The 24720-nt window shown below is 35.3% G+C and overlaps 1 protein-coding gene across 2 annotated transcripts in view; it reads left to right on the top strand.

Moving 5' to 3' along the window:
* SCAF4 (SR-related CTD associated factor 4) overlaps window positions 1-24720 on the top strand; it is a 57312-nt gene that overhangs the window by 16431 nt on the left and 16161 nt on the right. For both annotated transcript variants that reach the window (XM_036880295.2, XM_036880294.2), the window contains exons 2-16: window positions 2191-2274; window positions 3171-3215; window positions 4425-4586; window positions 5760-5895; window positions 6024-6163; window positions 7354-7530; window positions 11604-11782; window positions 12120-12228; window positions 13523-13687; window positions 14208-14293; window positions 15028-15218; window positions 15997-16097; window positions 16526-16639; window positions 17196-17352; window positions 23868-24025. In XM_036880295.2, coding sequence (XP_036736190.2) covers window positions 2191-2274; window positions 3171-3215; window positions 4425-4586; window positions 5760-5895; window positions 6024-6163; window positions 7354-7530; window positions 11604-11782; window positions 12120-12228; window positions 13523-13687; window positions 14208-14293; window positions 15028-15218; window positions 15997-16097; window positions 16526-16639; window positions 17196-17352; window positions 23868-24025 — 2004 coding nt within the window. The remainder of the gene's footprint in view (window positions 1-2190; window positions 2275-3170; window positions 3216-4424; window positions 4587-5759; window positions 5896-6023; window positions 6164-7353; window positions 7531-11603; window positions 11783-12119; window positions 12229-13522; window positions 13688-14207; window positions 14294-15027; window positions 15219-15996; window positions 16098-16525; window positions 16640-17195; window positions 17353-23867; window positions 24026-24720) is intronic.

Below are 24720 nucleotides of genomic sequence, written 5' to 3'. Positions count from 1 at the left end.
TGAATCAGTACAATATATAGCCATGCACTGATGCCTGCTTGATCTTTTGTCTGTATTCCCCATCATAGTTAAGGGTGTCTGCTTGTATGTTGTCAATAAGCAGTATTTTATGAGGGTGTAAGTATGCAATTAGGGATTGTGAGCTTTACAATCAATAAATTTTCAGACCCATTCCCTAGGCATCATCCAAAACAGATATAACCCTTTTGAATATTATTACTTCAAAACATATATAACAGAATCTATTAATTGTTAATAGGATTAAGTAAAATAACATACCACCAAACTTAATTCTTCTTTATACATAGTAGGCACTTAAATGTTGGTTCTCTCTTCTCTTCCCAAGTTGTCCTTTCTGCATGAACTGTAATAACACCCTTCCACTGTCTCTTAGATGATAGCACTTAAAGGCTCTTTTTTGCTGATATTTGCCTGAATGATGGTTACATTGCTATTATGATATAGTTTATATTTTAATTGCTATATGATACAGTCTGTATTTTAATTTTTTAAATCACCAGAATGTACACTGGTCTGTCAGTGTGCTCAGTTGACTGTTTTCTTTAACACAACAATTGCTTACTGCTGAAATGATCAAGAAATGCTATTTGGGATATTAAATGAATATAAATGTTGATTAAATATTGGTATTAATTAAAAATGAATATTAAAATATGACTAAGTTTTTAATGTTCAGAGAAATAGTTCTCACTGTTTATTCTTAAGATCTGTGAACTTCTTTGCATTCCCTTTCCCTGCTTTAGATGGAGAAAAGGAAACAAAACAGTAATAAACAGCTGTCTTAATAGATTTATAAGTCAAAATATATCCTTATAAGTGTATACTATATATTTTATGCAATGTTGATATTTTTAGAATTTGTATTTAAGTTGAAATATTTTAATTGTTTCTTAGTTTTTCATTGGTTTATTCATTCTAGAGATTACTCTCTTCTAATTGTCAGCATTCATTCTCAAGGTTAATTTTTATTGATAAATGAAATAATAAAGAATCAAGACCATATTTATTTGTGGAATCCCTTCTTTTAAAATGAGTTCCTGTGTTAATATCTGTGTTTCTCCCATTTTCTGTATCTTAATAGTATTTTTGGGAAAATTCTACCTTTCTCTGCTTAAAAAGAGCACCTGGTTCTTATATTGATTATATCTGGCATTCCATACCTTTTCCAAAATTACTGTTATCTATACTCCCATTGTGTCTTATTGTTATGACAAGCTATGAAAATTCTCTGAATTTTTAGGATATGTTGCCAGGTATAGCTGTTTACTCTGGGAAAAGAACTTTTGTTCTTTAGGGTAGTCTTTTAGTAGTGGTCTAGTAAATATCTAGGGCTTTCGGATTCCATATTTGAAATAGCAATATTAATTGGAAGTAAATGGAAATATGATTTATATAAGGTTGATAAAGCTTAGGAAGCCCTGAAACTTAATTTCAGCATACCTTTTCAGAAGTCCTAGGTGAGTATAATGCCTATGATTAAACAAAACAAAACAAAAACAAGAATTTAAGAACCTAGATACAAGCTGCTTCATATCAGGATTCTGTCTTTATAACCCTCCCTGGGCTCTCACTGTGTCTTAGGTTAAGCTTTGGAGGTTAGGGGATGTGTGTGTGTGTGTGGCTAAATCTCACAGCAGCTCCTGGTGGTTGGATTTGCTGTTAGGAGATGTGTTCACTATAATATCATTTTTATTCATGATTAAATTAAGAAATTGTGAATTCCAGCTTTATAATGGAATTTTTAATTCCTTGCCTGATAGAATACGTCTTATTCCCAAATGACCCTTAGAATTGTTTGAAGTTCTCCAAAATCTCAGTGAAGTCTGAATTGAAATTACGTTAAATGTTGAGTCATAACTGTTGCCACTTTCAGTCCAGGTACATGGTGTGTTCTTCAGCGGTTTTACTGGTTTAGTAAACTTCTTAATGATTTTGCTTTTTTTTTTGCTAATTTTATAATACGACCTTTCCCATTGTATTTCTAAGTGGTGGTACAGGTACAGGTATGTAGGAAAGGTCTTAGTTTTTTCTTTACTAGCCAAATTGTTAAACTGAGTTCCAAAAGTTTGTTATTCTTTTAGTTAGTAGATTGCAAATACTTTTGTAGAGTTGAAAGTCAATCTGTAATTTTACCTTTTAATTTTTAAGTTTTTTCTTTTTTTTTTTAAGCTCTTTTCACTTATGGATATGAAACCTCCTATCTCTCGAGCCAAGATGATTCTCATTACTAAAGCTGCTATTAAAGCTATTAAGGTAAAAGTAAAATAAATATATTTAATTTGAAAATGTTAACCATTAAATGTGAGGACTTACCTTGTCAGACCTGAATCAAAGAGCACTGACCAGTTTGTGCTGAAGGTATATGATAACACAATATGGTGTGTTTGCATTGTATCATATTTTAAAACCTGTTTTTATCCCCTTCTTTCTTGTTTTCCTTTTTTTTGGTGGTGGTGGTTAGCATTTCCCCTTTATATTTTTTCCAGTTTTATTGAGGTATAATTGACAAATAAAAATTGCATATATTTAATAATACAAAGAACATGGTGACTTGATACAAATACACATTGTGAAATGATTACCAGGCAAGCTAATTAACACATCCATCTCCTCATAGTTACCGTGTGTGGGTGGGGGAGGGGGGTGTTAAAAAAATTGAACAAGTAAAAGTAAAAGTAGAATGGCAGGTTTTTTCTTCATTTCATTTCATTTTTGTCATAAATAAACCAAGCATTAGCTTCATTATTTATTTAAAAAAATGAAAACAAAAAAAAAGCTCTATAAAATTGTCTTTCCCAAGATCACACATAATAAGCTGACTCACTTTAGAAATTCCATTATTTAATTTCAGTTCTGTTGTTCTTATCCCTCTCATAAAGTTCCCTGATATACTGTCTTATTAAGGCTTATTCATTTAAAAAAAAACCTGAGGAGAAAAGAACTACTGATTGGGGGGATTTTTGTTATTTTCTGTTTTAGTTAATTCTTCTGATTTAAGATTTTTTTTTCAGTTGTTGGCTGTGGATTGTTTCTCATGGTTCATTTAGAATTGGGGATTACTCAAATTGTGCATATTTCAAGGTTCTGAGTATTTTCTAATTACAGGAAATATGTAAACTGTACAATAATTTTCTTTTACTTCTTTTCAGCTTTATAAGCATGTAGTTCAAATAGTAGAAAAGTTCATCAAAAAGGTAACTATCCATTATTTCATTTTAGTTATGATCAGTATTTATAATATACTTTGTAAATTATTTTTTGTATGCCTACTTCTAAAGCCACTCTACAAAAAAGTTGTCACTAGAGATTCCTTTTAATTGCTAGAGTTTGTTTCAAAACAAATTTATAACAATACTACTGATTGATCACTTAAACAGAGTTTCTTGTCTACTGGGCACAACTTTTCCCTGAGCCTGATGTGCCTCCTCTGCCCTGTCTGCCCTGTTGACATTTAACTCTCTTAAAGTATTTCAAATGAAACCACGTTGTGAAGTTTTTCCAACTTTTCCCTGCTCCCATCGTAATTAAACCATTTTTCAGTTCTGCAGTTGTATGTTGTTTTATAACTGTGATTAGCACATGTCTGTCTCAGGAAAGGACCGAGAATGGAAACTTAGGCATGTTTGTCTTCTCTCCCAAACTGGCACCCTGCTGTGTAGTACATACTAATAAATGTGTGTGAAAGTATCTCTGATCCATAGCCTTTGAATACTGCCTGAGAGATAGGCGTTAGAGCCCCAGCATACAAAAAGTAAAATGGAAAAAAATTAAAATTACCTGCATGCTCTCACCCCAGATTATAAATATTTATATTTGAATCTGCTAATTTTTTATTATGTGTATCACATTGATAAAAGGAAAAATGGAGACCTGCTGATTGATAACCTGCTTTTCCCACTGAGTTTATCATAAATAATTTGCAAAAAAGTATTCCATCAAATGGTTGTTTCCACAATTTATTCAGCCAGTTCCCTGTTGTTGGACGTTTCACTATAGTGGCTTACCTTATGAAAAAAATTAGATGCATCTTAATTGTTTTCTTTAGGATAAGTTTCTAGGTACAGAATTGTTGGATCACGTAAGTCTTTGCTTCTATTGCTAAATCACCTCCCATAAAGGTTGCACCACTAGAAATGTTTGTAGGTATCTGTTAAAATGATCTTTTTGGTAATTTTAAAAAGTAAAGATCATTTTTTTGAGCAGGATGAATTGAGTAGAGACTGTCCTAATAATTGTGCTCTCATTATGAACATGCTTAGGGACTGGTAAAGTGATCTTCATTCGGGGAAATTATTTGAATAGAAACAATCACTATAGATACAAAGTTCATAAAGGTGAGATTAATTGGTGTCAAATTTTGATTTTGCTTTTCTTGTGTTGACTTTACATCTTTATCTTTGTAGTGTAAACCAGAATACAAGGTTCCAGGATTATATGTAATCGACTCAATTGTGCGACAGTCTCGTCATCAGTTTGGAACTGATAAAGATGTTTTTGGGCCAAGATTCTCTAAAAACATAACAGCCACATTCCAATATTTGTATCTTTGTCCATCTGAAGATAAGGTATAGTTAATAATTTTTAAGTTAAGACTTGTTTTTACTTTTATTTTTATTTAAAACTATTGTATATATTAGATATTTGAAGCCTACTGTATTATTAGAAAGATGATCATATAGTGATCTCTGAACTTTAAACAAACCCATTTTTTTCTATAGTGACCATCTCATATTTATCACCTTTCTTGTGAAGTCCTTCAGGAATGTCACACTGTTGAAATATGAAAGGAGCACCATCTTGCTTTAAAGAAGACATTATTGGAAAGTTTTGCTTGTTGTTAAGTGACAAATTCCATAGTGGAAAAGAGCAGTGATCATCTCAGACTGTTGTTTATTCCAGAGGGAAGAGACTGATAATTGACAGCTTTCCCTAGCATGTGGAGATGCTAGAGCATAAATGGTATTCATTAGCAGTCAGATGACAGTATTTAATTTACCATTTTTATAGCTAGTTTCACTACATACTATAAAAAGTAGAAAAACATTATAGGCATAATAACTGGACTCCGATAGGTGGCAGAAATACACTAGTAACTCTCAGAATAATGAAGAATGGAGACATTTACAAAGAACAGCATGTAAATTTGAGTGCTGTAAATTCTGTATTTATATTCTTGGAAGAATGCTCTGGTGGGAAAACCATGCAAAAGGAAAGAAGATCATTGCTTGAATAGGAGATAAGAATTATACCCATGAATAATAATACGTCTTCCGTAGATCTCCTTCATATTTACTCCTTCATTACTCCATAAAACAATTTACCTATGAATTACAGGCCAGTTTCTTAATACTTAACTGTTGCAGTCATTCTGAAGAAAGTCTGTGTTTCATTTACTTCTCTAAGGTAACTGTTTTTGTAAGTGATGGGGTTTCTTTGGAACCATAAGTAAAATAAAATTAAAGCTTGATTTACATTTTTTATTACTATGTTTCTTTTGATTCTCTAGGGTATATTCCTTTTCCTTTTCCTTTTCTGTTTTTTTTTTTTTTCCCTTCTGTTTCTTACTGGAGATTACACTACTGAAGAAAGGCTGATTTAGAGTAGTTTTAACAAGATTTTAATTCTGATAGATTTTTTTCTGTTAATGAAATAGACTTAGTATAGAAATACTATCCCAGGGTTTTTTTTCTCTTTTTTGTAACACTATTGTTATTCATTTTTTTTCTCACTTAAAACAGAGTAAAATAGTTCGAGTGCTTAACCTTTGGCAAAAAAATGGAGTATTCAAGATTGAAATTATTCAACCTCTTTTGGACATGGCAGCAGGAACCAGTAATGCAGCCCCTGTAGCAGAAAGTGTTACTAATAACGAAGGTATGGTTCTCTGTGGGCTATATGTTAAACTGAATAAAATGTTAATTTTAGTAAAGAAGTTTAATGGGTTTAAAAAGGAAAATTTATAGGTTACAATATTCTTTGGACTTAATGACTTTCTTTTTTAGGTTCACCTCCACCTCCAGTTAAAGTTTCTTCTGAACCTCCACAGGCCACTACAAATTCCTTACCAACTCTATCACAGTTGCCTGGCACTGATACTTTTGCTGCTGTGGCCCAACTGTTTCACACAACTCAAAGTCAACAGGTAAATTATCTTCCAAAGGTTAAATTTTTGCAGTGAGGTACTACTGACAGTTACTTTCCTTTCCTAATGAATGAGCATATTCAAAGGGAAGAAATATTATACTTTTCAGCAAGAAAAGTTTTCACTAGGAAGGTAGTGGCATTTTGGCATTAGAATAATAGGGAAAATATGGAAAAAGTGAACAGCAAGGAACAACCCACTGAGAAACAGCAACATGGAGAACTTCAGAACTGCTGAGTGGCTGGTGTGGCTCACAATTCTAGCATTTTGAAATTATTTCAAAATTATTTGGATTGGAGATGATTTTTACATTTTTCTAGAAAACATATTTACCATTCACAGTTTAGTGTATTTTCTTTTAGACCATCATTTTCTACCACTGGGGTCATCAGCACACTTTTTTTCCTTTTAATTTGGTATAATTAATCTACAATTACATGAGGAACCTTATGTTTACTAGGCTCCCCCCATCACCAAGTACCCCCCACAAACCCCATTACAGTCACTGTCCATCAGCGTAGTAAGATGCTGTAGAGTCACTACTTGTCTTCTCTGTGGTGCACAGCCCTCCCTGTGCCTCCCCCCACATCATACATGCTAATCGTAATGCCCTCTTTCTTTTTCCACCCCCTTATCCCTCCCTTCCCACCCATCCTCCCCAGTCCCTTTCCCTTTGGTAACTGTTAGTCCATTCTTGGGTTCTGTGATTCTGCTGCTGTTTTGTTCCTTCAGTTTTTCCTTTGTTCTTATACTCCACATATGAGCGAAATCATTTGATACTTGTCTTTCCCTGCCTGGCTTATTTCACTGAGCATAATACCCTCTAGCTCCATCCATGTTGTTGCAAATGGTAGGATTTGTTTTCTTCTTATGGCTGAATAATACTCCATTGTGTATATGTACCACATCTTCTTTATCCATTTATCTACTGATGGACACTTAGGTTGCTTCCATTTCAAACTGGGCTTAGCATACATTTTTAACCTTAAGCAGCACATACTGTATCCCAGGGATATTCCTTCACAAGAAACAAAGCCATTACTAAAAGGTGGATTATTTTTCCACTTTACTGTGTGCCTATGCTGTTTTGAGTCACCTTTAAGGTTTTTTGTTCATTTGTTCAATAAATTAACTTTTGATACTATGATTATACTTTGTTATGTGATTTATCAGTTTTCCCATTCTTTAAGCTTCAGCAGATCCTTCAGACTTTTCAGCAGCCTCCAAAACCACAGTCTCCTGCCATTGACAGCGCTATGATGGCTCAGGTTCAGGCTATCACAGCTCAGTTAAAGACAGCTCCTACACAACCATCTGAACAAAAAGCTGCTTTTCCCCCACCTGAACAAAAAACTGCATTTGACAAGGTATTCTTCTCTCACATAACCCACCTCACTGCTTATATCACTCAACCTGGAATGTGCAATTTATCCCTTCTCTAGTTGCTCTTTGGATTGTTCATTTTGTGATTTTGTTGTTTAAGGGATTTTCCCCCTTACATCAAAACATTGATTGTTTTTCCTGGCTTTAAATGTAATGTATACTCATTGTAAAAATTTTTGGTAAAAAGGAACAATAAGGGAAAGTAAACAGGAGAACATTTCATTAACCCCATACTTGGAGATAACTACTGTAATATTTTGCTGTATAACTTCTCAGAGTTAATTTCCTGTAGATACAGGCTTTAATTTGATCATAATGTATATAAACACAGTTTTTAACTTGCTTGTTTTGATCTTAATCATCTTTGTTGTTGTTAAGGTTAATGTATCTTTGTTGTTGTTAAGGTTAATAGATTTAGAGCTGCATTTTTACCAAATGCTATAGGAGTATTGCATTATTGGACTCATCACAGTTTAGCCATTCCCCTGCTAATTAACTAATTTTAATTCCTCTATTTTAAGTTGCTTTCTGTTTTTTTGCTGTTGAAAAACCCTAGCTACCATATGTATAATATGAGGGTTGGTGGTGTTTCCATGTTTTTTAACTGCTCATTTGGGCCTTAGGCATCTTTAAGGGGCTCTTACTCAAATTACAGGTGCAGGGGTCACAGCTTCCTGTTGAAATGTTAACCCAAACAACTCCACTCTTACCTGTTTCATGTCTTGTCCATTTACTGAGTTTATGGCTATTAGAATTTCATTTCATTTTTTCACTGCAAAAAAGCCCAGAAAAATTTGAAAATCATAGAACTAAGTGATACCTTTTATTTTATAATCAGCTCTTAAAATTTCTAAGTCTTTCCAGCAATTCTGAGACACAGTAACTTTATTGCTTATAGACCAAGTTAAGAATCCATATAGGAAATACTGGTTGTCATTATATCTTAGTGACTTTTGAATGGCCACTGATAAACATAAGGTTGGATGAAATTCTGAATACAAAGGGAGCACATGTTTATAGGAAAAAAACACAGATAATACAGAAGGTTCTGAAGTAAAAAAAAGCAGTTTTCTGAACAGGTTTGTGTATGTTCTTTCAGACCTGTTTCCATGCACATGTGAACATGTATTTACTGTAGTTTTGTTTATTAGTCTTCTGTTTTGTTTCATGATAAGGGAAACTCTCCCCACCTGTATTTTTTTTTAATTTTATATTTTCTTTTAGACATTTTATATTTTTGTTCATTACGTTGTCTCTTTACTTTGTCCGGAACCTATTTTAGAATATGTGATTGAAGATAGTTAAATCTTTGTCTTTGGAAATAGTCAATTGTCCCTCTTTTTGTCATACATCAAATTCTCATTTGTTTTTATTTCCATTTCTGGAACGCTATTCTGTCCCATTAATGTATTTTCTTATTTCTGCATCATAACAATTTAAATACTTGCATCTTACATACTGTATTTCTTTTCTAAGCATCTTTCTCTCCTCCCCACCCAGTTCTTCAGAATTCCTTTGGCTATTCTTGGGCCATACATATCAGTCAGGGTTCTCCAGAGAAAAACAGAACTAATTCTACACACTCAGCACACGGAAAGGGGAAGGAGGGAAAGATTTATTGATTTTTAAGGGATTGGCTCACACAGTTGTAGATGCTGGCAAATTTGAAATTTGTAGGGCAGACTGGCAGGCTGGGAATTCAGATATGAGTTAATGTTGCAGTTTTATGAGTCTGAATTCTTCAGGGCAAGGTTTCTGTGTTGCTGTCTTGAGAATTCCTTCTTTGGAAACCTAAGTGCTTATTCTTAAGGCCTTCAACTGTTTTGTTGAGGTACATTTATGTTACGGAGGGTATTTCTTAATTCAAAGTCTACTATTTTAAGTATTAATCACATTTTTAAAATACCTTCACAGCAACACATAGATTAATATTTGACCAAAACTAGGTACCATAAGCTATCCAAATTGACACATTCAAAATTAACCATCACGGCATGCTTTTCCAAATGAACTTCAGCCTAAATTTTAGAATTTATAGGTTTAGTACTCACAGCTTCTTATACAGTATCTCCATTTATTAAAATCTCTCTTCATACAAGCCTTGTACATTTATTTTATTTATTCTGAACTATTTAGTTATTTTTCATGTTTAATGTTTCATAATACTTTTCATTTGCTTATGACATAGGAAAAAACTATTGATTTTTATCTAATAAATGGTCATGGTATGAAAGGCTTAGTCTTCTAATTGATTCTCTCAGGTTTCTAGGTAGTACTACTGCCTAATAAATCTGACTTCCTCTTCAACATCTATGCCTGTTTCTTTTTCTTTTCTTGCTGTACTGGTGGCTAGGACTACCAGAAAATGTTGAATAAGACCAATAGTAGTGGCAACCTTTTTTGGTTCATTTAAACTGTAATTCCTCAAGTGTTTATCTTAAGTGGGTTGGTCAGTGTTTGTCAGTTATATCAAGTTTAGAAAAGGAATTCTGTGTTTTTCCTTTGACTGAAAGGTCTATTTTAAGCTAGTAAAAAACAGCTTGATTGAGAGCAGTTTGCTTTTTTTTTAGCTGCATCATAAATCCTCTGTCCTAAAAAGCAACAAAAATGTCTTTGCTACATCTCAGTTTAATTTTTTGATTGTTTAAAATCTTTTCCCAAAGCAGTAGTATAAATCTTAAAACTTTAAGAAACATATCTCTGTGTGATAAACTGCATAGGTTTTGATTTTTGATCACAAGTTTTATTTTTTAAGATAACTAAGTCCTGAATTTTAATTTTGGCTCCTGTCACTGACTCTTATCTTGATGTTGAATTTATACAGATATTCAGTTATTCACAGTGTACCACTGTGAAATAGTGATGTTAGTATCTGTATTTTATTGTTTCTATGAGGGTTAAATAAGCTAATGTGTGTAAAGCAGCAAGATGCCTAGGTCATATTAGGTCGCTCAGTTACAATAAGAACTTTGAATCACGTGGCCTAGAATTACACAGAAAGAAACACAAATGTTGTCCATGAAGGTCCGGGACTTGCCCTCCTAGTTTAGAAATCTGTAGTCAAATTATTAAGTAGAACCAGAATTTCTAGGCTGAACTATCGCAGAACAACAAAAGTTTAGGAATTTGAGGGTGGAAATCCATGAGCTGAATGGATACAACTTGAGAGAAAAGATGGCTTGTTGAATGCCAAGACTGATTGCTGGCAGTCAAAAAGATTGACGTCCACCGTTCACTGCCTGTACAACCTTGGTTATGTTTCTTAATCACCTGAGCCTTAGTTTCCTAGTCTGTGAAAAGAAGAAACCATCTACTTTGTAGGCTTCTTGTGATGATGAAGTATCATACGTAGTCTACCAAAACAGTAGTAAGTGTTCACTGTGTTACCTTCCTTCCTTCCTTTCTGAACAAATGTAATCATATTTCTAAGTGGCTCTTCTAAACATGGGATCTGAGAATTCCCTATATTCTTCACTTTTTTAAATGACAGTTTCTGGTAATCTGAGGTGAGCTGTTAAGTTTTAAGAAAGAAACTAGTGCACAAGTAGTGAGAGTTCTTAATGGCCCTGACTATGCCATTCCTCTCTTTTTTCTTTTTTCATAGTGATACAGTCTTGAGCAAGAAGCATATGGACATTTTTCTATAAGCATTTACAGTGATTGGATAAGGCAGTCTTTTCTTTCTGTATATTTTATAGTTGAGTGGAAATGTACTCCCATTTTCATTTATGCAGAATTCCAAAAGCCTTTATAAAGTCTAGGAAAAGTAAAATATTTTTATTATATTAGCTCTAAAAGAAGCATATAGCCAGAAAGAAAACACTCCACACAATTGGGAAGGAAAAGCAGAATAAAAAATTGTCTTTTCCAGATGACATTTGTGTGAAAATCATTTGTCTGTGACCCTAAATCCTGAGGGGTATGTGGGAAAACAAGATTGTACGTGACAGCAGGTGGGATAGTAAATGATGGAAGACATCTGCTGTTCTTAGGAAGTTTTTTCTACAGTGAATCACAGTCTAAATCTTAAAATGGGATGTTGGCCTACCTATTCTAGAAGCTACTTGATAGATTTGATTATGATGATGAGCCAGAAGCTGTGGAGGAATCAAAGAAAGAAGATGCTGCTGCCTCCTCAGCTCCTGCTGTGGCCGCTGTGGCTGCTGTGCCCCCTGCGCCCACAGCCGCTGCCCCGCCCGCCGCTCCTCCATCTGCGTCTCCTCCACAGACGCCCTTGTAAGTTTCTTTCACTTCCTTAGTGGATGTAGTTGCTACTCATTGTAAGGGGTAGTGTAAGTGACTTCAGTAACAATCATTTTTCCTAGTCATTGTTATTTTAAACTGGGTTGTTTGGGGATTTCTCCTGAGTGGAGAGGAGAAACTATCAGATTTACAATAAAAAATGGCCTTTATGTTGGGAGAAATGCTGAACGTATAAATTAAGATAGTCAAATACATGACTCAGTAAAATGTCGATTTATTAATGACTTCGGAACAATATTCTTGATGTTTCTTTAGTGTAAATGTGGCTAAGAATCTTAGGTGTTTTTGAATGGATATTACGTTTTTTTAGTGGATTTCCTGGAGATGGCATGCAGCAACCAGCATATACCCAACATCAAAGCATGGATCAGTTTCAACCTCGAATGATGGCAGTACAGCAGGATCCAGTGCACCATCAGGTACAGGAATTTTTCTTGCAGTAGAATTTTAATAACTATAAAGATCTCTTCAACAGAGCATGGTTTGCAGTTCACAGACTGCTATTATTAACTATATGATTGGCTAAGCAGTCCTACAGCTGCAATAAAAGCTGTTAAGCATGTAACTGATCTGAGTTGCTTTTCACTGTAAATAAAACAACCATGCTAAATATGACATACTTATAATTTATTAACAGGTATTTTTGTTCAATAGTTTAGAGAGAGATTGTGGTTCTTTTACAAGGAACTGTTCTATTTAGCTATACAGCTCTTCTTTCAAGAAGCCTGCCTTTTTCCTTTTTTGTCTTTTTTGTTAATGGTAAATGTTATGTGATAAGATGCATAAGAGGGCTTTCAGCTCTCAATATTCAGGAATACATAGTTTGAAATCTGCAAATGGAGAAAAGCACATTGGAGAACTGCAGAAGTTTAGATAGTTATTTTTTTCATTGGCTTTATTTTAGCAGATCCTCTTATTATAGAGTTTCCTCACTTTGACTACACAGCTAAATTAGTGGGGGCAGGGATCCAATGCTATAGTCAGGCTAGAGAATCTGTTGCTTTCAATTGTGTGGTGATTCTATACAACCACTTGAAATTGATATTGTGATTCTAATGACTTGTTGATGAATGAACTTTGAAAAGTATAAGCCTGTTTAAGAAGAAAACCAGTCAATTTGTTTCCATATGTTTAATAGTTGCTGAACGTTCATAACTTAGAAAGAATAATTATTTGTGATGTTAAAATTACACTTCTAATTGTACTGACATTCGAATGGCACATGGAGATGTTACGATGTGGTTTATTCTCATTATTTTATGATACCTGAAACCTTAAAAGCAGGCTTGTTACTTGAAGCTCCCCTAGAGTTTTTTAAATTTTTAAACAGTGAACCTAGAAGTTAATGCTTGTAGTCACTCTTCCTCCCAAAAGGCTTAAGTGCCTTTGAAGTTGAAGAGATAATTTGCGCGGTAGAGTTCTTGTGACTTTAATTTCAGTCTTTCACATTGTTCCTCATACAAATGTAGTCAACCAAACCTGTGTATTAATAATTTTAAAGTGAGTTAATAGGATTTTTAACCTATATATCTAGCTAACAGTTCTTAGGGTAAAGATTTTACCTGTGGGAATTGTTACTTAACTGTTACATGTTCTTGTAGTTTTTCCTTGGTCAAAATTTATGGAAGATAACTTAGTTAAGTAAGGTAAGTAAGAGCTTTTCTAATTTTTGATAGCCATTAAAATCTCATATACTTTCTTTAAAAATGAAAGGTCCCACTTCCTCCTAATGGACAGATGCCAGGATTTGGCCTTCTTCCTACACCTGCATTTCCTCCCATGGCTCAGTCTGTGATTCCTCCAGCTCCACCTGTGCAGCAGCCTTTCCAAGCTTCTTTTCAGGCACAGAGTGAACCACTTACGCAGAAGGCACATCAGGTAAAACTCCATTCTCAAATTGTTGGTTATCTTGGTTGCCTTGACTTGAATGCAGATTTCCTGCCTATTGGCTTGTTATCTTCATTTTTTAATATGAATGAAGACTATAACCTTGGGCACATATTAACCCTCTCTGTGCCCTGTTTCATCTAAAAAACAGACATTATAATACTACCAGTTTCCATAGAGTTCTTTGAAGATTGAAATGACATATAGAATGCTTAGTCACTCCGCGCTTTATCCCTTTAGCTGATAATTTATTGAAACAGTATGTAACTTTATACAAAAATAATTTCTAGGTGTAGAGAAGTATTTCTTCTAATCTTATAAACCATATAAAAAGTTTTCCCCACTGATTGCCAGTCATTATCGATCTAGTAATTTGGTCTCAAGTAACCAGAAGAAAACTATTTTAGGGCAAGAGATGGTAATTTAATCTGTTTTAGATTTTGTCCTCTTACCTTTCCTTATAATTTCCATTTTTCTCACTTAACGATGCATTGTTTTTAATTTTTTTAAGGAAATGGAGGTAGAACAGCCCTGTATTCCAGAGGTTAAACGGCATATGTCTGATAACAGGAAGTCAAGATCTAGGTCTGCATCCAGGTAACTTATAGAAAATGTTTTCCTAATTCTATATGTCTTAGGAGACAAAGAGATTAAAATCAGGTTGGATTGTTTTCAGATACTCAGTGTTTCTATATGTCTTAGGAGACAAAGAGATTAAAATCAGGTTGGATTGTTTTCAGATACTCAGTGTTAATTAACACTTGATGTATTTGCATGTCTGTGTATGTCAAATTAGGGCAAGAGAAGTATTAATTAAAAAAAAAACTAAGGTCAGTCATTTTACCTACATTGTTTTACGTTTGAGTTACTCTAATGCCTACATATATACATGGAATTATGTATTCAAGTTCCTTTACAAGTTTGTCAGCCAATAAAAGTGGAAAGGTAATAAATACTATCATCAGATTATGATTTTTAATTGCTATAGGAAAGAAGACTTTGAGAAGTTAGATAACAGTAGAGCAGTATATCTCAGGGATGACAATTAGTTTCTTAACACTATAAGGATGTAATTTAGTATAGTACCAGAAGTATCACAGAGGAGATAGTTTCCTAAGCTAGCAACCTTGCTTACATCATTTAAAATGTATGCATGCTTTCTAACCTGTAACATATTAAAGATCTTTAAAATCCATTCCTGCTATTGAATTCTTACATATCCAAATGTTAAATTACCTAGTTCAATTTTTTTGTTTTGAAGTTAACACATACTTACATTTTCTATTTTTTCTCCATATGCCATCCAAACTCCCTCCTCATGAAAATGTTAGGTCACCAAAAAGGAGGCGATCTCGATCTGGTTCTAGATCTCGAAGATCTCGTCATCGACGTTCTCGATCTCGGTCCAGAGATAGGCGCCGACATTCTCCTAGATCTCGATCCCAAGAAAGACGGGATCGAGAAAAAGAAAGAGAACGCCGACAAAAAGGCCTTCCTCAGATCAAACCAGAAACTGCAAGTGGTAAATTAACCTTTGCATTCAAGCTTCCTTCATTGTTTTTTTCATGTCGTGGGTTTAAAATGTTTTATTACTGTTAGCAAAATACTTCTTTATGTCTTACTTGTGCTTTGATGTATATACCCTTGGATTGCTTTTGTAAGGTAAGCTAGCTATAAAGCAACAATAAGGAATGAACCAAAAATTGATGAGTAATAAAGTAATAACATGTATTGAATCTAATATATGAAATATTAGGTCATTAATTAGTGCTCCTATATACAGTGGAAAGATTTTTTTCCAAAATAACTAATAACCCTCCTTACTTTTAAAGAGATGTTCTTGATATGTTCATGGTTATTACTGAAATTTTAATCTATAAAGCATATGTAAAACTTCTGACTCTGTAAAGCTTATTACTTAGGACACCACATAAAAGAAAAACTGTAAACACTTAACAATTGAAAGGGGACAGCAACATATAGTGAACAAAAGCACTGAATTGATTCTAGATCAAGAAAGTTGGGATCAGGTCTTCTGTTCATTCAGCAAAGCATGACTTGGGCAAGTTACTACTACTCTGACCCCAGTTTTCATAGATGAAATCTTTAGATCTATCCATAGAAAGGCCAGTTTTTTCCAGTTCCTATGTGTATTCACTATTCTGGTTCCATTTCTGGAAGTACTTAAATTTTTTTCTAGAATTTTTTAAGTGTATGTGGAATTTGCTCCTTAAATTTGTGGTATCATAGTGTAATTCATGCATATTTGCTGCTCATTATCAAATGTGTGTATTTTTAAGTTTGTAGCACTACACTCTGGGTGGGACAGCTGGACAAAAGGACAACTCAACAGGATGTTGCCAGTCTCTTAGAAGAGTTTGGTCCAATTGAATCAATCAATGTGAGTGTTTATTGAATTACTTAATGACAGTGGACAGGTGTGATTAATGTGATTTTATGAAATTAAGTGCTTAAAATCTGAGTTAAGATTTGCCCAGCTTTGTAGAAGATGTGGCTAGAATTTAGGTGTTCTGATTCTATATTTAGCATTTTCTGCATTTAACCACATTTCTTGGATAACCAGGTTTAATTTAAACCTTTTTCTAGAAAAGTCTATATAACAAAGCTTGGAAATTTATAGGTTCATAATTAATTGACAGTTGAGATCAACCTGGAATTGACAGTTTTTGCAACAAGTTACTTTAACCTCAGATTGTAGAACACAGGCTGCTGGTTGGGATTGTTGGAACTGGTTGCTTAGTATTATTTTGTTCTGCTCTTTGATTTTATTATCATCATATTTGATAATATTAAAATGTTTTGGAGCAGATGATTCCTCCCAGAGGTTGTGCCTATATTGTTATGGTTCATAGGCAAGATGCTTATCGTGCCCTGCAGAAACTGAGCCGAGGAAACTATAAAGTGAACCAGAAATCCATAAAGGTACAGTTTTATACCTTATAATTCATTTATTAAAAAAATCTAATATGTAATATTACATGTCTTTTTAAAAACTATAATTTTGGACACGGGGGTATTTCATAGGCACCTTTTTTAAAAGAGATGATCTCCCCAAAGTTAATATATAATTTTAAATGTTAGGTTCATGATAGAGTTTGTTTCTGTTTTGTTTAAATGTAGATAGATTCAACAAGGTATTTAATTGTGTTTTATAAATTTGTCATGTAAAATATTTTGTTTTGGATTTTACACATTTCATTTTCAAAGATTGCCATATCATCTTATACCAAAGAGAGGTACATAGTTATTCTTCCTTAAAGAGCCAGTCAGTGTTAACTAGGATAGAGTGGAATAAAAGGTCAACCCATTTCCTACTGCCAAATAAAGCTTTGTGTGAGATCCAGGGATAGCTAGGCCAGGTGACTCTCTTGGTGCCCAAGTCTGAGTGGATTAGAGTGGTAGGGAACAATTAACTCTCAAAATTTGTGATACTCTTTTCCCTTCCTTTCTTTTTGTATTTTAACTAATGGTGAAATAGATTGCCTGGGCCCTGAACAAAGGAATAAAGGCAGATTATAAGCAGTATTGGGATGTAGAACTGGGTGTTACTTATATTCCATGGGACAAAGTCAAGCCCGAAGAACTGGAGAGTTTTTGTGAAGGAGGAATGTTGGACAGTGATACACTTAATCCAGGTAAAGCAGTATTTAATTTCTTTTAAAATTAATCTATTTGCTTGATACTGCATATGAAAAATATTTATTCTTTGCAGTAGGAAGTGAGTGTTTAGATTTTGCAAGCACCTACTACGGGCCATCTCCATTATCAACTAAGTAAACAATGGTGAATAAGACGTATGTGGTTTTTGTCCTAGGCAACACATTTAGTGAGATAGATTTCAGATACAAGTGATACAATTGCTGATTGTGAGGCTAATTATTAATTGCAGTATTGAGTAGATCCTAAGTAGAGTTTTTCGTTGTGGAAGCCCAACAGGTCAGATGAGCCTTAAACCGAGCATTGTTAACATTTGTTATAATCCAGTGCTCTATAGTGATTTCTTTGAAAATGAATATTCAGACAGGCAATCAAAAATAATTGTTTATGCAATTAAGAGTGCAGTTATTTGTGGGCATGAATATTAAAAATATCAGATTCATAGTGGGATTTATAGTGGGAAAAAATAGCAGTGTGTATGGGTATGACCTGGAGATTGGTAGATAGCTGAACAAGAAGGAGCACAGAATGGCATGCAAAGTAGAGTGGGGAGGGAATGGGAGCCCAGGACTGCTAAATACCCAGCCCTAGTCATCCGCACCAGGAGCACAGACACACAGTGTGTGGTGTGCTGGATACTAGGGAAACGAAACAGTAAAACCTGCAAACGAGTCCCCACAGCCGGTGCCTTTGGAACGAAAGAAAAGCGAGTGCCTTTTGAAAGGCTTAAAGTTTGGACCAGAGCCTTGCAGCTGGACAGAAGCGTCCCAACACACTCAGCCCAGCAGCTGGGAATCCCGGGGAACTCCAGGCACCATAACCCCCTGGGTGGAAGCGCAGCTCTGAGGTCCCTCACGGCGATAAACAGCCTCCTGTCCGTTCCCCCTCGGGCGCAGCCCCGCCATAGCGGCGTAGCAGCCTGAGACTGGCCACGCCCACAGAAGCTGTACACAGCCTACTCCACAGCGGCCCAGGCCAGACTCAGAGACCCCCCTAGGGTGCAGCTGCTGAGCACAAGCCGCTAGGGGTCGCCATTCTCACAGGAGAGGAAGGAGATGAGCAAGCGGGAAGGGACTTTGTTCTACCAGCTGACAAACGCGCCAACTGCCCACGACTGCCTCTATCACCAGAAGAGGCAGAAGAATTTGATACAGACAAAAATAACCCAGACATCCCCTGAGAGGGAACCTGGGGAGATAGATTTAACCAATCTTCCTGAAAAAGAATTCAAAATAAAGGTCATAACCATGCTGATGGAGCTGCAGAGAAAAATGCAAGAGCTAACGGAAAAAGTTGGGAGGGAGAATACAGAAATAAAACAATCTCTGGAAGGACTTGAAAGGAGAATGGGCGAGATGCAAGAGGCCATTAATGAAATAGAAATCAGAGAACAGGAACACAGAGAAGCTGATGCAGAGAGAGATAAAAGGATCTCCAGGAATGAAAGAATATTAAGAGAACTGTGTGACCAATCCAAATGGAACAATATCGGCATTATAGGGGTACAAGAAAAAGAAGAGAGAGAAAAAGGAATAGAAAGTGTATTTGAAGAAATAATTGCTGAAAACTTCCCCAAACTGGGGGAGAAAATAGTCACTCAGATCACGGAAGCACACAGAACTCCCAACAGACGGGACCCAAGGAGGACAACACCACGACAGATAGTAATTAAAATGGCAAAGATCAAGGACAAGGACAGAGGTCACCAACAAAGGAAAACCCATCAGGCTATCATCAGACTTCTCCACAGAAACCCTACAGGCCAGAAGAGAATGGCATGATATATTTAATACAATTAAACAGAAGGGCCTTGAACCAAGGATACTGTATCCAGCACGATTATCATTTAAATATGAAGGAGGGATTATACAATTCCCAGACAAGCAAAAGTTGAGGGAATTTGTCTCCCACAAACCACCTCCATAGGGTATTCTAGAGGAACTGCTCTAGATGGAAGCACTCCTAAGACTAAATAGATGTCACCAGAGAAAATAAATTCACAGCAAAGAAAGCAGACCAACCAAATACTAACTAAAGGCAAAAAATAAAATCAGCTACCCACAAAAGCAGTCAAAGGAAACACAAAAGAGCAGTAAATAAAATACCTAACATATAAAGAATGGAGGAGGAAGAATAAGAAGGGAGAGAAATAAACAATCATCAGACTGTGTTTATAATAGCTCAACTCAATAAGCGAGCTAAGTGAGATGGTAAGTTAGTAAAGAAGCTAACCTTGAACCTTTGGTAACCATGAATCTAAAGCCTGCAATGGCAATAAGTACATATCTTTCAATAATCACCCTAAATGTAAATGAACTGAATGCACCAATCAAAAGACACAGGGTAATAGAATGAATAAAAAAGCAAGACCCATCTATAGGCTGCTTACAAGAGACCTCAAACCCAAAGATGTGCATAGACTTAAAATCAAGGGATGGAAAAAGATATTTCATGCAAACAATAGGGAGAAAAAAGCAGGTGTTGCAGTACTTCTTTCAGACAAAATAGACTTAAAAACAAAGAAAGTAACAAGAGATAAAGGAGGACATTACATAATGATAAAGGGGTCAGTACAACAAGAGGATATAACCATTATAAATATTTATGCACCCAACACAGGAGCACCAACATATGTGAAACAAATACTAACAGAATAAAAGAAGGAAATAGAATGCAATGCATTCATTTTAGGAGACCTCAACACACCACTCACTCACTCCAAAGGACAGATCCACCAGACAGAAAATAAGTAAGGACACAAAGGCACTGGACAACAACACACTAGAACAGATGGACCTAATAGACATCTATAGAACTCTACACCCAAAAGCAGCAGGATACACATTCTTTTCAAGTGCACATGGAACATTCTCCAGAGTAGACCACATACTGGGACACAACAAGAGCCTCAGTAAATTCAAAAAGATTGAAATTCTACCAACCAACTTCTCAGACCACAAAGGTATAAAACTAGAAATAAATTGTACAAAGAAAGCAAAAAGTCTCACAAACACATGGAGCTTAACAACATGCTCCTAAATGATCAATGGATCAATGACCAAATTAAAATAGAGATCAAGCAATATATGGAAACAAATAAAAACAATACAAAGCCCCAACTTCTGTGGGACGCAGCGAAAGCAGTTCTAAGAGGAAAGTATATAGCAATCCAGGCATATTTAAAGAAGGAAGAACAATCCCAAATGAATAGTCTAATGTCACAATTATCGAAATTGAAAAAAAGAACAACAAATGATGCCTAAAGTCAGCAGAAAGAGGGACATAATAAAGTTCAAATAAGAAATAAATAAAATTGAGAAGAGTAAAACAATAGAAAAAATCAATGAAACCAAGAGCTGGTTCTTTGAGAAAATAAACAAAATAGATGAGCCTCTAGCCAGACTTATTAAGAGAATCAACACACATCAACAGAATCAGAAAGGAGAACGGAAAAATCACGACGGACCCCACAGAAATACAAAGAATTATTAGAGAATACTATGAAAACCTATATGCTAACAAACTGGAAAACCTAGAAGAAATGGACAACTTCCTAGAACAATACAACCTTCCAAGACTGACCAAGGAAGAAATAGAAAATCTAAACAGACCAATTACCAGCAACGAAATTGAAGCGGTTATCAAAAAACTGCCCAAGAGCTAAACCCCCGGGCCAGATGGATTTACCATGGAATTTTATCAGACATGCAGAGAAGACATAATACCCTTAAAGTTTTCCAAAAAATAGAAGAGGAGGGAATACTCCCAAACTCATCCTATGAAGCCAGCATCACCCTAATACCTAAACCAGGCAAAGACCCCACCAAAAAAAATTACAGACCAATATCCCTGATGAACATAGGTGCAAAAATACTCAACAGAATATTAGCAAACTGAATTCAAAAATACATCAAGAGGATCATACACCATGACCAAGTGGGATTCATCCCAGGGATGCAAGGATGGTACAACCTTCAAAAATCCATCAACATCATCCACCACATAAACAAAAAGAAGGCCAAAACCAAATGATCATCTCCATAGATGCTGAAAAAGCATTTGACAAAATTCAACTTCCATTCATGATAAAAACTCTCAACAAAATGGGTATAGAGGGCAAGTACCTCAACATAATAAAGCCATATATGACAAACCCACAGCCAACATCATACTTAACAGCGAGAAGCTGAAAACCTTTCCTTTAAGATTAGGAACAAGACAAAGATGCCCACTCTCTCCACTTTTATTCAAAATAGTCCTGGAGGTCCTTGCCACAGTAATCAGACAACACAAAGAAATAAAAGTCATCCAGATTGGTAAAGAAGTTTAACTGTCCCTTTTTGCAGATTACATGATATTGTACATAAAAACTCTAAAGAATCCATTCCAAAACTACTAGATCTAATATCTGAATTCAGCAACATTGCAGGATACAAAATTAATACACAGAAATCTGTTGCACTCCAATACACTAATGTTGAACAAATAGAAAGTGAAATCAGGAAAACAATTCTATTCACAATTGCATCAAAAAGAATAAAATACCTAGGAATCAACCTATCCAAGGAAGTGAGAGACCTATACCCTGAAAACTACAGGACACTCTTAAGAGAAATTAAAGAGGACACTAACAAATGGGAACTCATCCCATGCTCTTGGCTAGGAAGAATTAATATTGTCAAAATGGCCATCTTGCCCAAAGCAATCTACAGATTCGATGGGATCCCTATCAATTTACCAATAGCATTCTTCAACGAACTCAAGTAGTTCAAAAATTCATATGGAAACACAAAAGACCCCGAATAGCCAAAGCAACCCTGAGAAGGAAGAATAAAGTAGGGGGGATCTCACTCCCCAACTTCAAGCTCTACTACAAAGCCACAGTAATCAAGACAATTTGGTACTGGCACAAGAACAGAGCCACAGACCAGTGGAACAGAATAGAGACTCTAGACATTAACTCAAATATATATGGTCAATTAATATATGATAAAGGAGCCATGGACATACAATGGGGAAACGACAGTCTCTTCAACAGTTGGTGCTGGCAAAACCGGACAGCTACATGAAAGAGAATGAAACTGGATCATTGTCTAACCCCATACACAAAAGTAAATTTGAAATGGATGAAAGACCTGAATGTAAGTCATGAAACCATAAAACTCTTAGAAAAAAACGTAGGCAAAAATCTCTTGGACATAAATATGAGTGACTTCTTCATGAACATATCTCCCCGGGCAAGAGAAACAAAAGCAAAAATGAACAAGTGGGACTATATCAAGCTGAAAAGCTTCTGTACAGCAAAGGACACCATCAATAGAACAAAAAGGCATCCTACAGTATGGGAGAAAATAATCATAAATGACAGTTCGATAAAGGGTTGACATCCAAAATATATAAAGAGCTTACACACCTCAACAGACAGAAAGTAAACAGTCCAATTAAAAAATGGGCAGAGGAGTTGAACAGACATTTCTCTACAGAAGAAATTCAGATGGCCAACAGACACATGAAAAGATTCTCCCCATCGCTAGTCATCAGACAAATGCAAATTAAAACCACAATGAGATTTCACCTCACACCAGTTAGGATGGCCACCATCCAAAAGAGAAACAAAAACAAATGTTGGTGAGGATGTGGAGAAAGGGGAACCCTCCTACTGCTGGTGGGAATGCAAATCAGTTCAACCATTATGGAAAGCAATATGGAGGTTCCTCAAAGAGCTCAAAATAGAAATACTATTTGACCCAGGAATTCCACTTCTAGGAATTTACCCTTAGAATGCAGCAGCCCAGTTTGAAAAAGACAGATGCACCCCTATGTTTATCGCAGCAGTGTTTACAGTAGCCAAGGAATGGAAGCAACCTAAGTGTCCATCAGTAGATGAATGGATAAAGAAGATGTGGCACACATACACAATGGAATATTATTCAGCCATAAGAAGAAAACAAATCCTACCATTTGCAACACCATGGATGAAGCTAGAGGGTATTATGCTCAGTGAAATAAGCGAGGCAGGGAAAGACAAGTACCAAGTGATTTCACTCATATGTGGAGTATAAGAACAAAGAAAAAACTGAAGGAACAAAACAGCAGCAGAATCACAGAACCCAAGAATGGACTAACAGTTACCAAAGGGAAAGGGACTGGGGAGGATGGGTGGGAAGGGAGGGATAAGAGCGGGGGGAAAAGAAAGGGGGCATTACGATTAGCATGTGTAATGTTGGGGTTGGGGCATGGGGAGGGTTGTGCAACAAAGAGAAGACAAGTAGTGATTCTTCAGCATCTTACTACGCTGATGGACAGTGACTGTAATGGGGTTTGTGGGGGGGACTTGGTGAAGGGGAGAGCCTAGTAAACATAAGGTTCCTCATGTAATTGTAGATTAATGATACCAAAGTAAAAAAAAAAATAAATAAAATCCATTTCTAGATTGAAAGTTGAAAACTGAAAATAGTATAAAGTTTTACTGTTAAATTTCTTTAACTCGTAGACTGGAAAGGAATTCCCAAAAAGCATGACAATGAAGTTGCTCAAAATGGAGGTGCAGAGACCTCACACACAGAACCAGTATCACCCATACCTAAACCTCTCCCTGTGCCTGTCCCTCCAATTCCTGTTCCCGCACCTATCACAGTGCCACCTCCACAGGTAAGAATATTTGGGGCATTATTTAAACTTGGAAGTATCTGAAAGATACCTTTCTAAGTCTTATTGTAATATATGTCTAGATTCATAGTCAAAGACAGGAATAATTAAATGTCATATTAACTTTTCATATTTTGGTATGTCAGACCTATTTATAAAAACACATTTTTTTCATCAATATTAATAAAACTAGGATAAATTGATACTGCCTTACATATTTCTACATCATTAACTGACTTACCTTGTAGTGTTTCAGACTTGAGATGCAAACTTATTAAGGTTTCTTATATTCTTATTTTGTTATTGGATCTTTATTCAGGGACTTTGTGTTCAGAGGGAATATGGATTTATACCCATCAAGTAGCTGTTTTGAGGGAAAGATCTTTCATTTTCATATCAATCTTCAGTTTTGATGCTACTGTCAGGAACTTTTTTTTTAATGAATGATTGAGAGCTATTTAGTAAATTGAGTACTGTTCAACATGACAATATATTCTTTTTTTTTTTTTTTTAACAATCTTATGTTGATATACAATCTTAATGTTGGTTTCAAATACACAATACAGTGGTTCAACAGTTACCCATATTACTAAATCCTCACCCCTGTAGTGGGGTTACTGTCTATCAATGTATTTAGGTGTTGCAGAATCATTGACTGTATTCTCCATGCTGTGCTACTGTCCCTGTATGAAGATATA

The sequence above is a fragment of the Manis pentadactyla genome, chromosome 1 (assembly GCF_030020395.1).
Source record: "Manis pentadactyla isolate mManPen7 chromosome 1, mManPen7.hap1, whole genome shotgun sequence".
Classification (NCBI taxonomy): domain Eukaryota; kingdom Metazoa; phylum Chordata; class Mammalia; order Pholidota; family Manidae; genus Manis; species Manis pentadactyla.
The sequence above is the reverse complement of the archived record's forward strand: the minus strand, read 5'-3'. Positions and strand labels throughout refer to the sequence as shown.